Below are 16,434 nucleotides of genomic sequence, written 5' to 3'. Positions count from 1 at the left end.
TTTTACTCATAATCACGCGTATATAAAGTTCCTCGTGAACAAAACATTTGGTCCTCCTCGGTTCTTTCAATGTTGCTATTTTTTCATCTCTTCCAAGAAATTATAAAAGTTCAATCTCGCATTTCAAGTGACACAAGCAGCATATCATGTAAAAGGATCCGCTAATTGATAAAAAAACATGGTGATTTCATGAATTACGTGTAAGACTTCATGAAAGAGTTTACTGCAAAACTATAGGGAAACTTCGACAACGGTTTCCAGCTTTGAATCCACCTTCAAAATGGAAAATGCGTGACAATTAGCTCAAAATTCCACATGGGTAATTTTCTCAAAATAATGGATCTTTCTAGAAAATATCCACAACTTCAACGATTTCACTCTCGAGTTCTTTTAAGATTGATACTTGTAACATAGTAGAGATATCGTCAAGAGTTTCTGTAACCATAACCTAGTAAGGAAACCAGCAATTATTTCTCAAGCTTTAGCCTCTTGGATTTTCACATACAGGATAATGGGGCAGCAAATTTGAATATGAATACAACATGCAGTAGACATCAATCCTGTAAAACATCTAATGGTAGAGTCTGATCGGTAAACCTTCATACATTTAGAATAAAGCGATTAAAAACTTACAGACCAAGTGTAATACATAATGTCAGATTCCTGTTATTTATAATGCAGATTGAAATTAGATGGTCTTACCATCTGATGTCAATACATGATAAGTCGGCGGTATCCAATTGTTCTGATAGCACACTCTATCCAGTTCCTGCCAAGTTATTGAAGTGTTATAAGAGAATGCACGACACAAAAACAATACAGAATATGAATGGTAATCTCATCCATGACCATAACTTCAGGCCCCTCAAGACTAATTACCAATATTCTAATCAATGGTTTTCAACAGCTTCAGAGGTTCACAACATCCAAGCACTCTCAATGGGTTATGTAAAATACATTTATAACCCATATATGTATATTTTTGTCTAAAAATGAGGCCCAATGGATCATGTATCCTATCTCTATTTTTCATTTATCTACAGCAAACCTGCTACATGTAGCGGTTACTGTTCACCTTCAGAGGTTTCTCTAGCAGAAAAATTTTGCAGATTGTTTCCTTTTATCATACAAATTTTGATAGAAGCATTCACCTTCTCTTTTCAAGTACACTTCATTTGCTGCTGTATATCATTTTTTTGATAAGTAATATGCTGTTGTATATCATATTTTTTTGATAAGTGCTGTTGTATATCATATGAAGACAAGATATGCCAAAAGTTCTTTGATTTGACTTGTAATTTTTTTTTATAGGTAATCATAGAAATTTTATAGATAGAAAAACTTGACTTATGATACCAAACAGATGTTGGACGCTTAAAAGATTGGATCTAGGTCCAAGGCTGTATAACGTCAAGGAACAGTGAAGTATGCAAAATTACATGTGTTTCAATCATTAAATATTCTTTTATGCACGCAAGAATAAGAATGACCCAAATTTGGAAGCCAGGTTTCAAATAACCAACGGAATTCCTCATTTAGGAGAATCCAACATTTGGAAGCCCCAAGATCTTGATTTTCTATAGTGCCTCCCACTTACAACCATTTTTTTTATAAGTAAGAAGAAATTTTATTAGAAACCGATATATGGGCGAAGCCCATGTACATAAGTATACGAAAAAAACCTAAATAACCAGTGTACCAGACCAGAACTGTCCATTTCTAGAGCTTGTTATATTAGGAGACTCTTAAATTCTAAGTGCTTAACTGAGAACTGTTAGATCTTACTGCAACTATAGAAATGGAAGGAAAAATACGCTTATACGAAATCATACCATTTAAAATCTTCTGGATTTTTTTATCACACTGAGCAATTTCATCTTCTATCTTGTGTAGCTGCAAAGACTGCAAACACAAATAAAGATCAACGTCAATATTCCCAGGGTTTTGAAGTAGAAGAAGCTATTCTCAAAACCAAGCCATCTGAAAAAGGTCAACATGACATGTCAGTATGGTTGAAGAAGTTAAATCAAAGGTCTAATTACAGAACTCTCCAGTCAGAATGCCAACCAATATAGTATTTGAGAAAATCATAATCCACAACGCATTGAAGGATTTCAGTTAGAAACTTTTTTTTTCTTTTTTGATAAGTAAACAATTATATTGATATGAATAGGTATAGCCCGAGTACACAAATGGTATACAAAAGGTCACACCTATTTAGGGAGAGGAAATAGAAACAAGAAATTCATGCAAATCGAGGTCACAAAAATCTACAGCTGTGGCCCAAAGAAAAAGAGTGCTGACAAAAAATAATCCAAGTTCTTCTAATGAACGCTCATCGTCTTCAAACGTTTGGTCATTTCGCTCCTTCCATAGACATCACAGGATACAAATTGGGACCATTTTCCACACCACTGAGATTTGTGGTAGACCTTGTAGATTTGTCCAACTGGCCACGAGCTCTGTCACTGTGGCAAGCATAACCCAAGCAAACTCCAATCTATTGAACACTTGATTCCTTAACTTTCCAGCAACCTCACAATGCAACAGTAAATGATCCAGAGTTTCACCACTTTTCCTACACATATAGCACCAATCTACTATGATCACCTTATGTTTCTGTAGATTATCCATCGTCAAGATCTTATCTAATGCTGTTGTCCATACAAAAAATGCCCCTTTATGAGGCGTCTTGTTTCTCCAAATCCTTCTACATGGGAATTGCATATTCTGTGGTTGTGTAAGAGACTTATAAAAATAATGGACCAAGAATGTACCTTTACCGGTGGGTATCCACCACATCTTGTTAGCTCCTTGTGTTCTTGGCATCATGGTGTAAGAAGACCAAAGAACTCCTCAATGCTGCCAACTTCCCAATCTTGGGCTGCTCTAGTGAAATTCACGTTCCGATGGACTAGATCCCCAGAGAACTCCATACAATTAGCCATTGATGCATCTTTCTCACATGCAATTCTAAAAACTGATGGGAATGAATCCTTTAGGGCTTGATCTCCACACCACAGGTCAGTTCAGAATTTTATTCTAGATCCATCACCCAACACCAGCTGAGTAAAAATCCCCCACCCTCTTCTAATGTGTTTCCAAATTCCCACTCCATAAACCCTGTGAACCTCCCTAGTGCACCCGCCCCCCCCCACATACCTCCATATTTGCAATCAATCACTGACTTCCATAGGACTTCTAGTTCCGTATTATATCTCCACAACCACTTCCCAAGCAAGGCTCGATTGAAAATCTTCAAATTTCTAATATCCAACCCACCCAAAGAGATTGGAGAGCATACTTTATCCCACTTGACTAGATGATACTTGAATTTGTCTCCTATCCCACTCCAAAGAAAATCACGATACAACTTCTCAATGTGGTTGACCACACTTGCTGGAATTGGGAGTACAGATAAAAAATATATTGGTAGATTAGAAAGAGTACTTTTGATAAGAGTGATCCTACCACCTTTTGAGAGATATAATCTTTTACAACCTGTCAATCTGCATTCAATCTTCTCCACCACTGTATACCAAATCGATATAGATCTTGCAGCTGCCCCCAAAGGAAGACCAAAGTAATTCATGGGAAGAGAGGAAACCTTACATCCAAGAATATTAGCCAACTACCGGATGTTACAAACATTGCCCACTGGCACCATTTCTAATTTATCAAAGTTCACTTTCAACCCTAATGCCGCTTCAAAACAAAGTAATAATGCCCTCAATGTTCCAATTTGGTTTTGTTCTGCCATACAAAAAATCAATGTATCATCTGTAAACTATACATGAGATATGTTAATGGTGCCCCTATTAGGATTAACAACCGAGAATCCATCAATAAAGCCAATGTTCACCAAGGCTAAAATCATTTTGCTAAGTGCCTCCATGACAAGAACAAATAGGAGTGGGGACAATGAGTCTCCTTTGTCTTAGACCTCGAGAACTGTTAAAGAAACCATTTGGGCTGCCACTCACCAAGATTGAAAACTTCACTGTTGAAATGCACCATCTAATCCACGAGCACCATTTCTTCCCAAAACCACACATCCCAAGCACATAGCGTAGGAACTCCCAAGCACACCTCCAGAGCCTTTGGTACGTCGCTCTCCTCGAGTGTCTATACCCCCAGATAGGTATGGGTTCTCTTCTGGCAATTCTATTTCCGCTCTTACTGCTGCTTTGTCCAATTTTGATATTCCCACATGCTACTCACATGCTGTCAAGCATGATTGTTGGCGACAAGCTATGCAGGAAGAGATTGCCGCTTTAGAGGCCAATCATACTTGGGACATTGAACCTTGTCCTTCCACTATAGTTCCTCTGGGTTGCAAATGGGTTTACTCAGTCAAGGTTCGCTCTGATGGAAGTTTGGATCGTTATAAAGCTCGGCTTGTTGCCCTTGGGAATAATCAAGAATATGGTGTCAATTATGAAGAGACCTTTGCTCCTGTGGCTAAGATGACTACTGTTCGTACGATCCTAGCTCTTGCTGCTTCCCATGATTGGCCACTACATCAGATGGATGTCAAGAATGCTTTTCTTCATGGGGACCTTAAAGAGTGTATTTATATGAAGCCGCCCCCAGGGTTGTTTCCCTCTCCGACCTCCAATGTATGTAAACTTCGTCGTTCTCTTTATGGTCTCAAACAAGCTCCAAGGGCCTGGTTTGATAAGTTTCGAACCACTTTATTACAATTTTCCTTCAAGCAGAGCAAGTATGACACTTCATTGTTTCTTCGAAAATCAGACATGGGTATTGTTGTCCTGTTGGTTTATGTTGATGATATTGTGATCACTGGTTCCGATTCTGCTTTACTTGTCCAGCTCAAGACTCATCTCTCAGAATCTTTTCATATGAAAGATCTTGGGTCTCTCACATATTTTCTTGGTCTTGAGGTACATCGTAGTTCCTCTGGTATTTCCCTCAATCAGCATAAGTATGCTAGTGATTTGGTGACTACAGCTGGACTACAGGAAGCTCCCTCTGTCGATACTCCCATGGAATTAAATGTCAAGCTTCGCAAAGAGGAGGGTGACTTACTCACCGATCCCAGTTTATATCGGAAGTTGGTGGGTAGCCTTGTCTATCTCATTATCACTAGACCAGATATTTCCTTTGCTGTACAGCAAGTCAGCCAGTTTCTTCAAACTCCCCGTCATCTTCATTTGGCTGCTGTTCGTAGGATTATACGCTATGTTCAGGGCACTTCTGCCCGTGGGTTATTCTTTCCTGCAGGCAATTCTCCTCGTCTTGCTGCTTATAGCGATGCTGATTGGGCTGGTTGTGCTGATACACGTCGCTCCATCACTGGTTGGTGTGTGTTCTTAGGTGATGCGTTGATCTCTTGGAAGAGTAAGAAGCAAGACAGAGTTTCTAAGTCATCTACCGAGTCTGAATACCGAGCGATGTCTCTTGCTTGTTCCGAGATTATTTGGCTTCGAGGTTTGCTTGCTGAGTTAGACTTCTCTGAGATTGATCCTACACCTCTACACGCTGATAATACAAGTGCTATTCAGATCACAGCTAATCCTGTCTACCATGAGCGCACCAAGCATATTGAAGTAGATTGTCACTCTATCCGTGAAGCCTTTGAAGCTCGTGTTATCACTCTACCGCACATTTCCACTGAGCTACAAATTGCAGATATCTTTACCAAGGCTCTTACTCGTCATCGGCATTGCTTCCTAAGTAGCAAATTGATGTTGGTTGATCAACCCGCATCAATTTGAGGGGGGATGTCAATGGACAGCTTTGCTGTCCATATTTGTTTCCATATTTGTTTCCTTGATTTACTCTTCAGAATTATTAGCTTAACAATTGACAGATTGTATAGGGATAGAATTAGCGTATTCAATGTTATTTACATGTATAGAATCCTTTCCATGTATAGAATCCGATGTACAGTTTATATATTGGAGAGAAACCACAAGGCCGAGTACCTTTTTGGCTATTTTCATACAATATTTCGACCTATCTTGACACAATTAACATGATCATACGCATTCTCAATATCTAACTTGCATAGGATCTTCATATGGCCAGATTTTAAGCCTACTGTCTAGGCATTCATTAGCAATTTGAACCGAATCTAGAATTTTCATACCTTTAATAAATGCATTTTGGGGTTTTGTAATGATCCTCCCCAAAACCTCTCCTAGGCCATTGGCAAGCACCTTAGAAATGATCTTATATGTCCAATTCACAAGGCTAATGGGCGGGTAATCCTTCACCTCTGAAGCCGCAAACTTCTTGGGAATGAGTGCTATAAATGTGGTGTTAAGACTTTTCTCAAACTTCCAAACCGAAAAGAATTCTTGGAACACTTTCATTAAGTCCTCCTTCATCACATCCCAACAAGTTTGAAAAAATCCCATGAAAAAACCGTCGGGGCTAGGTGCTTTATCTTTGATCATTCTCCTTACCATGCTATGGACCTCTAACTCCTCAAAGGGTCGCACCAGCCACAAAACCTGTTGTGTATCAATGGACTCAAAAGATAGTCCATCGAGTTTTGGCCGCCATCCCACCTGTTCAGAAAGTAAGCGTTCCAAAAATCCCACAACATGCTCCCTAATCACAGGAGCCTCCATACAGTCTACTCCGTCTATTTTTAGTATCTCAATAGTATTAGTTCTCCTACGAGAATTAGCCACTCTGTGAAAGAACTTTGTGCTTTGGTCTCCTTCTTTCAACCATAATGCTCTTGAGTTTTGACGCCAAGAGATCTCCTCCAATAACATAACCCTTTCTAATTCTGCCGTTAACTTAGCCTTCCGAGATGCTTCCTCCATAGAAAGAGCCCGCCCCTCTTGTGTCCTCTCTACTCCTGAAGCTCCTCTACATCACCAAAAGATTGAGTATTCCATAGGATTAAGTCATTTTTTAGAACTTTCAATTTACCTGCAAAAATGAAGTTAGGGGTGCCATTAATCTGATAAGAAGACCACCATTGCCTAACCCTTTCCACAAAACCTTCAGTTTCAGCCACATTTTCGAACTTAAACTACCAACACCCTCCTTGAATATCTCCACAATCTAGTAATAATTGGAAATGATTAGAGCATAGGCGAGACAACCACTTTTGACAAAGATCTGGATAACTAGATAATGGCTTTCCCACTCTGATGAGACTAAAAATCTGTCCAATCTAGATCACGTATGGTTATTGGACCATGTATAGGCACCTCCCATGAGAGGAATATCCATCAAACCTAAGTCGAAAATACACTCCGAGAATTCTACCATTGCTGGTCACAGTCTGCTATCACCTGAATGTTCACTTGGGAACTTTGTAACATTAAAATCACCACCTATGCACCATGGTAAATTCCACTGGCTATGAATTCCAACAAGTTCTTCCCATAAGATTCTTCTAGTACTGTTCATATTTGGACCGTATATACCAGCAAAAGCCCATAACTAATCATCATCAACATTCTTTTTTTATAAGTAAAAATATTATACATGTCAATAGAAGTAACCAAGTACACTGAACGTATACAGGAAACACTTAGCTCATACTAGCTAGCCCCAAATGACACAAAAAGCCCATGAAAATTAGAAATCTATTCAAAATACATCAAGCCTGAATTGGAATAGAACACACCTCCCCAACCCCCACCCCTTGTAAGACTAATACTCCACCCGAAACTCCCTTTATAAGGACGTCTTCATAATGCCCTCCCTTTCGTCTTCCCTTGACTTGAGCTACCTCCTTTAGCATCGTAGTTGATTGCCCAAGAAAGGTGCTTTAACTCCCTACTTTTTTTAGAACTTGATTTGGTTTCGAGCGAGTGACCCGCCTCTATTACAGTGAGTAGTGCTTTAAATTGGTCTTCACATCCTCTGTATGAAAGCCCCACAATATGCTAAATCTCGTTAACCTTATGCAGAACCCAATTTGATAGTGAACCCGCTATGTTGTTTGTAAGAGGTAGAGAAACTAGGGGAACAACATTATCCCCAAACACAGTTCTCAACTGCTCTCCCGACCCTAGACGTTTCTCCTCACAAGGCACCAACGATAAACTCATAATTTCCTCCCCACAGTATCCTGCATTCAAATCCCGAACCTCCTCAACAGCTATATTGTTGCTATCACCATTAGAGGTTCCTTCACCTCTGGCGTAGGTGTCGTCGTTCCATCAACGAGAACATTGCTTGTAGGTGCTCCACCCCCAGACGACCCTTTTTGTGCCACTTTGTCAGACCCTACTACTCCCTCAAAAGGCATAAAATAGGTAGGGGGAGCACCACCTTCTGTTACCCCCCATTTTCATCTTCTGAAAGAAGCTCGTCTGCTTCTTCCAAACTACTCAAAACCCTGGAAGGACCCCATCTTCAACTGAAAGTGAACCTTGGAAAAAGGTACCAACCCCAATTACAACTAGTGATTGAGGGCAGTCAGACGGCAAACTGGCATGAATAGTGATGCCGACGTCCGACAACCCTATCTATGATGGCATCGAAGTGCCCTTTGCAGGTGCACTTGAGGCCTTCAAACCCGTAGGATCTACCCTCCGCCCCCCCTTGTCAGTTTTCAACCCACCACCCAAACCCATGACTAGGTCCAACCCCTTATCCACATTAATCATAAGATCTCTCACATACTCCACAACTCCCATCAATTGAGCTTTAATAGCCCACAAGACTGTCAAGATTGGTCTGAATACCTCTTTCTACTGTTTTCCTTCATTTATATAGAAAAGGGTTACAACCGAGCATTGAAGCCAGCGCTTAATTGCTGCTGGTTTTACTATACACGTTAGCTGCTATTTACACATTAAGTCTATTTACGGTACACGAAGAGTCTATTTACTGTACACGTTATCTATTTATCTGATATACTATCTAGATATAGAAAGCATAAAAGTATCTCTATAAAAGTATCTCTGTAACATCCCCCCTCAAATTGATGCTAGTGGATCAAGAAGCATCAATTTGTCAACCAAGAACTGATGCCGATGCCGAGAAAGAGCTTTAGTGAATATGTCTGCAGTTTGACGTTCAGTGGAAATGTGAGGGAGCGTAATCACATGTTTGTCAAAGGATTCACGTATAGAATGGCAATCGACTTCGATATGTTTCTTACGCTCATGGAAGACAGGATTAGCGGCGATCTGAATAGCACTGGTATTATCAGCATGAAGAGGAGTGGGATGTAGTTGAGGAAAACCAAGTTCACCCAATAACCCACGAAGCCATGTGATCTCAGAGCATGCAGAAGACATAGCACGATACTCAGACTCAGTAGAGGACTTGGAAACTCTGTCTTGCTTCTTACTCTTCCAAGAAATGAGTGCATTGCCTAAGAACATGCACTAGCCAGTAACAGAGCGACGAGTATCTGCACATCCGGCCCAATCAGCATCACTATATCCCACCAACTGTAAAGAAAATTCTTTAGGAAAGAACAATCTGCTTGTAGAGGTGCCCTTCAGATATCGGAGAATGTGACGAACAGCGGCTAAATGAAGATGTCGGGGAGCCTGCATAAATTGACTAACTTGCTGTACAGCAAAAGAAATGTCAGGACGAGTAATCATCAAGTAGTTCAAACTCCCAACAAGCTACCGATACAAGGATGGATCTGATAGAAGCTCCCATTCTTCTTGACGAAGCTTAAGATTTACCTCCAAGGGAGTAAAAACAGAGTTACCCGATTGGAGACCACTCAATGAAATAACATCCTGCATGTATTTGTGCTGGTGTAACAACATACCAGTTGGAGTAAGTTGTACCTCAAGGCCAAGAAAATATTGTAGGGGACCAAGATCTTTCATGTGAAAAGAGGCCTTGAGATGCTGTTGTAATTGCTTAATTAACTCAGTATCGGAGCCAGTGATCACAATGTCATCAACATATACGAGAAGCAATACGATTCCTGCAGAAGTCTTGCGAAGAAAAAGAGAGGAATCAAACTGACTCTGAGTAAAGTGAAAAGCAAGCAGGTTAGAGCGAAATTTGTCAAACCATGTACGCGGAGCCTGTTTCAGTCCATACAAGGATCGGCGTAGCCGACAAACTTCTGAGGAAGGTGTGGCAAACATCCCGGGAGGTGGAGACATATAGATTTCTTCCTTCAAATCTCCATGTAGAAAAGCATTATTTACATCCATCTGAGGAAAAAACCACCCTTGCAAGGCAGCAAGTGCCAAGATAGTCCGCACAATAATCATTTTTGCAACAGGTGCAAATGTTTCTTCATAATCAATACCATACTCCTGTCGGTTCCCAAGAACCACGAGACGGGCCTTATATATGTCCGGTGAGCCATCAACTCGAAACTTGACTGAGTATACCCATTTACAACCAATAGGTTTGACATCAGAGGGACAAATTATAAGGTCCCAAGTGTGATTGTCTTGAAGAGCTTGGATTTCCTCTTGCATGGCCTGCTGCCAACACGCTTGGGTGGATGCCTGAGTATAAGAGTGAGGAACAGAAATAGTGTCTAGAGTGGCAGTAAGCGAGGTGTGAGGAAAACCATACCTATCTGGTGGATGTGTAACCCGAGTGGACTGCCGAGGTATAGGAATCGTAGAATCAGGTGACGGATCAGTGTCTGGAAAGGGCGTTGAAGAAGGGGTAAGACGTCGATGATACACCATACTTGGTTGAAATCGCTTAATACAAGAAGACACATCATCAAAAGCAGGAAGAAGAGTAATAGGAGGATTAGAAATAACCTGAGACTGAAAGAAATATTGATTTTAGAAGAAAATCACATTCCGTGAGATTCGGGATTTATTTGCATGAGCATCATAACAAATAAATCATTTCAGAGTGGGACTATATCCCATAAAGGCACACATGACAGACTGTGCAGCAAGCTTGTGACTCTCAACAGGTGGCAGATGAACAAAACAAACACACCCAAATGCATGAAAGGATTGATACTCAAGAGATATGCCAAATAATCGAAAATATGGAGAATCATAATCTAAAGTAGTAGTAGGCAAACGATTGATCAAATAGACAGCAGTAGATAAAGCTTCTACCCAAAACTTAGAAGGTACAGAAGAATCAATCAATAAAGTAAGGACGACATCTAAGAGATGACGATTTTTACGCTCAGCGACTCCATTTTGTTGAGGAGTATATGGACAAGAACGCTGAGAAATGATCCCCTTTTGCTGAAGAAAATTTTGAAAAGAATGAGACATGTACTCCCCCCCTGAGTCGGAGCGTAAAGTTTTGATACAAGTACTAAACTGTGTCTCAACAAGCGCAACAAATTTTTGAAAGACAGAAAACACGTCAGCTTTAGAACGGAGAAAATATATCTAGGTGAATCGACTATAATCATCTATAAACGTCACAAAATAACGATACTGACCATGAGAAATAATAGGACTCACACCCCAAACGTCAGTATGCACAATCTCAAACAGTTAGACGCACGACTACCATGTGCAGGAAAAGGTAAAGTTTTACTTTTACCAAGACGACAAGTAGCACAATCCAAATATACAAGAGAAGAAGAAAATGAATTTTTATTGCCCAAAAAGCCATGTTTCATAAGATGAGTCAAGACAACAGAATTAGGATGACCTAATTTCTTATGCCAAACTTCATTAGTATTGGCAGTAGTCGTACAAGCAAGAGAAACAACATTAGGAATAGAAAACTGTAAGGGAAATAAACGTCCTATTTTAGGCCCCTTCGCGATCACCGTCCCCGACACCTGATTCTGCACAAGACAACCACCACGAGAAAAGTGAACATCACAATTATTATCTACCAATTGTCCAACAGAAATGAAATTGGTAGACAATCCAGGAGAGACAAAAACATCGCGAAATGAAGAGCCCAAATTACCAACAACAGTAATAGGAAGAGAGTACTGTCATCAACAATCTGAATATTTTGCATGCCTCTATACTTACGAACATCATGGAGACCCGTCGTATTACCAGTCATATGATTAGAAGCGCCCGAGTCAACAATCCAAGAAGTTGAGTTAGTACCTGTACCTTGCAGGCCTAAGGCTGTAAAAGCAGACACAATCATCTGTTGGACCATTGCTGGTGTGAGAACAGATGAATTAGAGCTTACAGTAGGTGGCGCAGAAGATGAAGAAGAAGACTGTACAACCGCCTGAAAAGCTTGAGATTGGCGATTCTGAGGCCGTACTCGACAATCTTTGATGAGATGACCCTTTTTCTTGCAGTAGTTGCAAACTTTCTTAGGACAGTTGCGAGCGATATGACCAAATTCCTTGCAACTGAAACATTGCAACTTTTTCTTCCCTCTCCCTTGTGCTGCATAAGCTACATTCATAGTCTCAGAAAAGACCTTCTCAGAAGTCATACCCATCTGAGTGGATAATCGTTGTTCTTCCCGTAACAAATCTCCCAAACAAATATCCAAAGAAGGAACCGGATTACGGTTCAACAAACCAGCTCGAACGGTCTCAAATTCGGGTCGAAGCTTCATTAAAAACTGATCGCGTTGACTCTTAGCATGAATTGCTTGAAGAGCCGCGAGTGCCGTAGTGGGAACCTTAGCATGAACAATGGCAGAATACTCGCACCAAAGGTTAATAAAACCAGAATAAAATTGTGCGATAGGTAAATTGCCTTGACTATAAGTACTAATTTCCAATTCTAATTGGAACTTCCGAGCACTATGATCTTGGTGGTAAATACGGTGAAGATAATCCCACATAGCTTGAGCCGTAGTAAGACAACGAAGATTGGTCACAAGGTGGGACTCAATCGTCCCCAATAACCAAGAGATTACCTTGGCATCCTTGACCTCCCATTGAGCAAATTCTTTTTCATTAGTGGGAACTTCAGTAGAATTATCAATATGATTTGATAATTCTTTTTCTTTTAAAAACATCTTAAACTGAAATTCCCACGTAGGAAAATTCTTTCCAGTAAAGCGAACAATAGTATTTTCAATAGACATGATGAAAAGCACTTAGAGAAATATGCTTAAGTAGTCAATCAAATAAGTGGTAAGATTAGGATCACAATAAGCCAAACTCAAAGTCACGGTAACAAGGAGGGGCCAAAATAAAATGCCCAGACTAAAAATAAAGGACCCAAAGGCACAAGAAAAATAGGCACTTCACGGAACAAGGGCCCAAAATCAGTTGTTGGAGAGAAATACTTACGGACGAAGTAGAAATACTTCGACACCTGCCCAGAAAATTACGGAAACCAGCAGAGAGAGACCTGACTGCAACACAGCCACACCCAGAAACTTTCGGACCGCCACAAGATGTAGCCGACCACCAGAAACTACCCAGAAAGTGCCGAGAAGCACCAACAAACCACCACAGACGTAGCCGACCACCACACAGCCACCCACAGAAGGAGTCGACCACCACAGAAACTGCCGTCTGCCACAGAAATGGCCTACCGCCCCACAGCTGCCCAACCACCACAAGAAGGCACCAAAAGAAGGAGCCCGCAAGGCAAAACAGTGTTCGTAACACCCAAAATAACTACGACAGCCACCAAATACTCAAGCCCACAAGTGAAAACACCACAAACAGCTCCAACTCCCAACCGAGAATACCAAAAAAAAGGAAAGCAAGAGAAACTTGCGGAAACAGCGAGAAAAAAAATTCCTCCCGTCGCAACAAGCCAACACTCAAGGATTAAGATCACAGAGATGAATATCAGACTAGGGGCTCTGATACCATGTCAAGATTGGTCTGAATACCTCTTTCTACTGTTTTCCTTCATTTATATAGAAAAGGGTTACAACCGAGCATTGAAGCCAGCGCTTAATTGCTGCTGGTTTTACTATACACGTTAGCTGCTATTTACACGTTAAGTCTATTTACTGTACACGTTATCTATTTATCTGATATACTATCTAGATATAGAAAACATAAAAGTATCTCTATAAAAGTATCTCTGTAACAAAGACCCCCTCCACTTCTCCCACACTCAAACACTCAACCAAGGCAGCTAGCATCCAAGAAAGCCCCAAATCCCCCCCCCCCCTCACTCCCTGTCTCTAAAAATAGAACACGGGCTACTTCCAAAGGTTGTAAAACAGTTGCCAGAACTGTTGCCAGCAGAATCTCGAGAGGAGCTCAGCCCTTGTCTATCGGTCGTGTTTGTCCATAATTGGATTGAGAATCGACGCTCAGCTTTGCGATAGCCCGAGGATCGACTTCTGCATCTTCCAGCGACGTTATCTCCACGTCTCCACCTGCTGGCTCACCGTCGACAGCTTCTCGGCTGGAATCAAGGTCTTCTCCGGTGCTATGAAGATCTTCCAAGAAGATCTCTCAACACAGCTACCATTTTCCTCCAACCCCTCTCCTCCACATCTTCCAGAATGAAGATAAAGTTACGTCTTCCACCCCCACCATATTCCACCAGCACCATAAATCTTTCATCGAGCATTTGAGCACCTTTATGCTATGAAGCTTCTATCACCCTCCCTTGTCGTCGCATACAGCTCCTTCATCCCACTCCTCAGGCTTTCCTCCAAGGTTCTGTTAAACCATTGCACCATAACTTTCCCAAGTCTTATCTCCTTCATTACCTTCCAACTCCTCTTTGTAATGAGCACCGAGCCTCCCTCCTTCATCAAAACAAAGGCTTTTGATTCAATGACTATTCTTATCAGGCCTCCCATGATCACATTTAATATCTTACACGTTCTATTCAACCTCATAACTCATCGTTAAACCCAGAAACCTCATCGGATTTATTAATGTACGGAGAGAAAAAATTTTGGATGTGCTATTGGTAACTATCTCAGTTAGAAACTACATGCCATCAATTTAGAAGTGGTATATGTCATTACTTGCAGTCACCTAATTGGTACTGAACACTGCATGCATATAGGCAACACACTATCACCCATATCACATATATAGAGGATATGCAGTCAATTATAAATTACCGATCTATTGGTTTGTGCAATTATTGAAAGGAATTATCCTAAAACACTAATAGATCAAGTTAGGATAAAAATAATACCAGTTCATCCCTTTTTCTAAGAAGAACTCTCAAAGCAGAGGCTGACAAGTCGCTTTGTTTTGATGCTATGGTATTCTGCAATTTGTAAAGATTTATAGAATTGGATTGACAAGTGACCAGATCATGATCACCTATCACATCTTGAGCTGTCAACATATTGTCGTAGGTTCTATTTCCATCAGCATTTTGTTTATCACCGCATTCAGTAATGCCAGGCCCCACCATTGAGTCCTCCATCTCATCCTGTCAACCCAATAATGGTAATCAGATTAACAAGATAATCCATATAAAGGAAAGATAAACTACAAAGTATAAGAAGCTTGTTACAAGTACAAAGTAAACTACAAGGAGTTTTTTATAGTTATATAAACTAGCTTGTTAGTCATATAAACTATGCAGTACAAAAGACAGAATCTGGAACCTGTCAGCAGGAAGTAATTAGTCAATATTTGCTAGCTGATTTGCTAGCTGTAAATAGCTGAATCAACAGCCTTGACTCTAAAAATTAGTAGACTTTAGATTACGGTGATGGCTGATTTCCAGCCTTGTAATTAGGTATATTGTTCTATATAATGGAAGGAAACCCCACAAAGAGGGTATTGAATGCATTTTGACATGGTATCAGAGCCAAACCTAAGAAGAAGTTTCGGCTCTGTCCAGTAGAGCAAATTTTCGTTGGTGTCAGCAGAAATCAGCTTTTGGTGTAGTCAATATTTGCTAGCTGTAAATAGTTGTAATTTAGTCAAATTAGATTACGGTGATGGCTGTTTTCCAGCTTGATGACATAAAGCAATTGGTGCTGACCTACCATTGTATAGCTTTCAGCGATAGAGAAACTGACAACCCTATGTAAATCTTTCTGCTATATAATAAGAGAAAAACCCTATGGAAGGGCATTCAAACCAATTGACACCCATAAACTGAAAATTCGTGTGCTTGGGAGTCCCTGATGATTAATAATTAAATAAACCAAGATTTTACCATGACTGCAATTTTAGAGAGACACGAAAGTGAAAGCCTATGGGGTCACTTCTGCAACTGGATAACCAGCACCGAAAACCTTCTTTATTCCCCTTCTAATGACTTCTGATAAAGGTGAATAAATAACCCAGACTAGGAATCAAGGCCTCAGCAATCCCCACATCTTGATGATACGGGTCACTGACCCCATTGTATATACTACAACTTCGGTATCTTGAACCCTTCCGGCAGATCTACATCTGGATGTCGGCAAAATCCTTGAATCTAAGTTTTCCCCCCGTATTGGTCTGTTCTACTGCAGCTTCTATCATTGCCTCAACCTCCATCTTTCCAAGAGGCTTCTCCATGGGGACCACAAAGCAAACATAGTATAACTCTTCAATAGGAGATTCATAAGTGAATTGCTTTCAAAGCCTCTTGGATTGGCCATTCATGAAATAATGTGCTGGAGTTCTTTGCATCTGTAGAGGAGGCTCATCCATGATTGGTA

At 40.5% G+C, this 16,434-nt stretch overlaps 1 protein-coding gene across 3 annotated transcripts in view; it reads right to left on the bottom strand.

Annotated features, from left to right (window-relative positions):
* Positions 1-3: 3 nt before the first annotated feature.
* LOC108979995 overlaps positions 4-16,434 on the bottom strand; it is a 45,692-nt gene continuing 29,261 nt past the window's right edge. The window contains exons 7-10 of one of the 3 annotated variants that reach the window (XR_001994317.2): positions 14,964-15,206; positions 1,833-1,902; positions 703-769; positions 4-273 (exon numbers count right to left, since the gene is read on the bottom strand). Coding sequence is in view for 2 of the 3 variants with exons in the window: in XM_018950805.2 (XP_018806350.1) it covers positions 759-769; positions 1,833-1,902; positions 14,964-15,206 (324 nt within the window). In the remaining variant the exon portion in view is untranslated. Of the gene's footprint in view, positions 274-319; positions 770-1,832; positions 1,903-14,963; positions 15,207-16,434 lie in introns of those variants that run through there. The other 2 variants (XM_018950805.2, XM_018950831.2) reach the window with 2 other exon arrangements.

The sequence above is a fragment of the Juglans regia genome, chromosome 7 (genome assembly GCF_001411555.2).
Source record: "Juglans regia cultivar Chandler chromosome 7, Walnut 2.0, whole genome shotgun sequence".
Lineage (NCBI taxonomy): Eukaryota > Viridiplantae > Streptophyta > Magnoliopsida > Fagales > Juglandaceae > Juglans > Juglans regia.
Note: the sequence above shows the minus strand (reverse complement) of the source record. Positions and strands in the feature narration are given on the sequence as shown.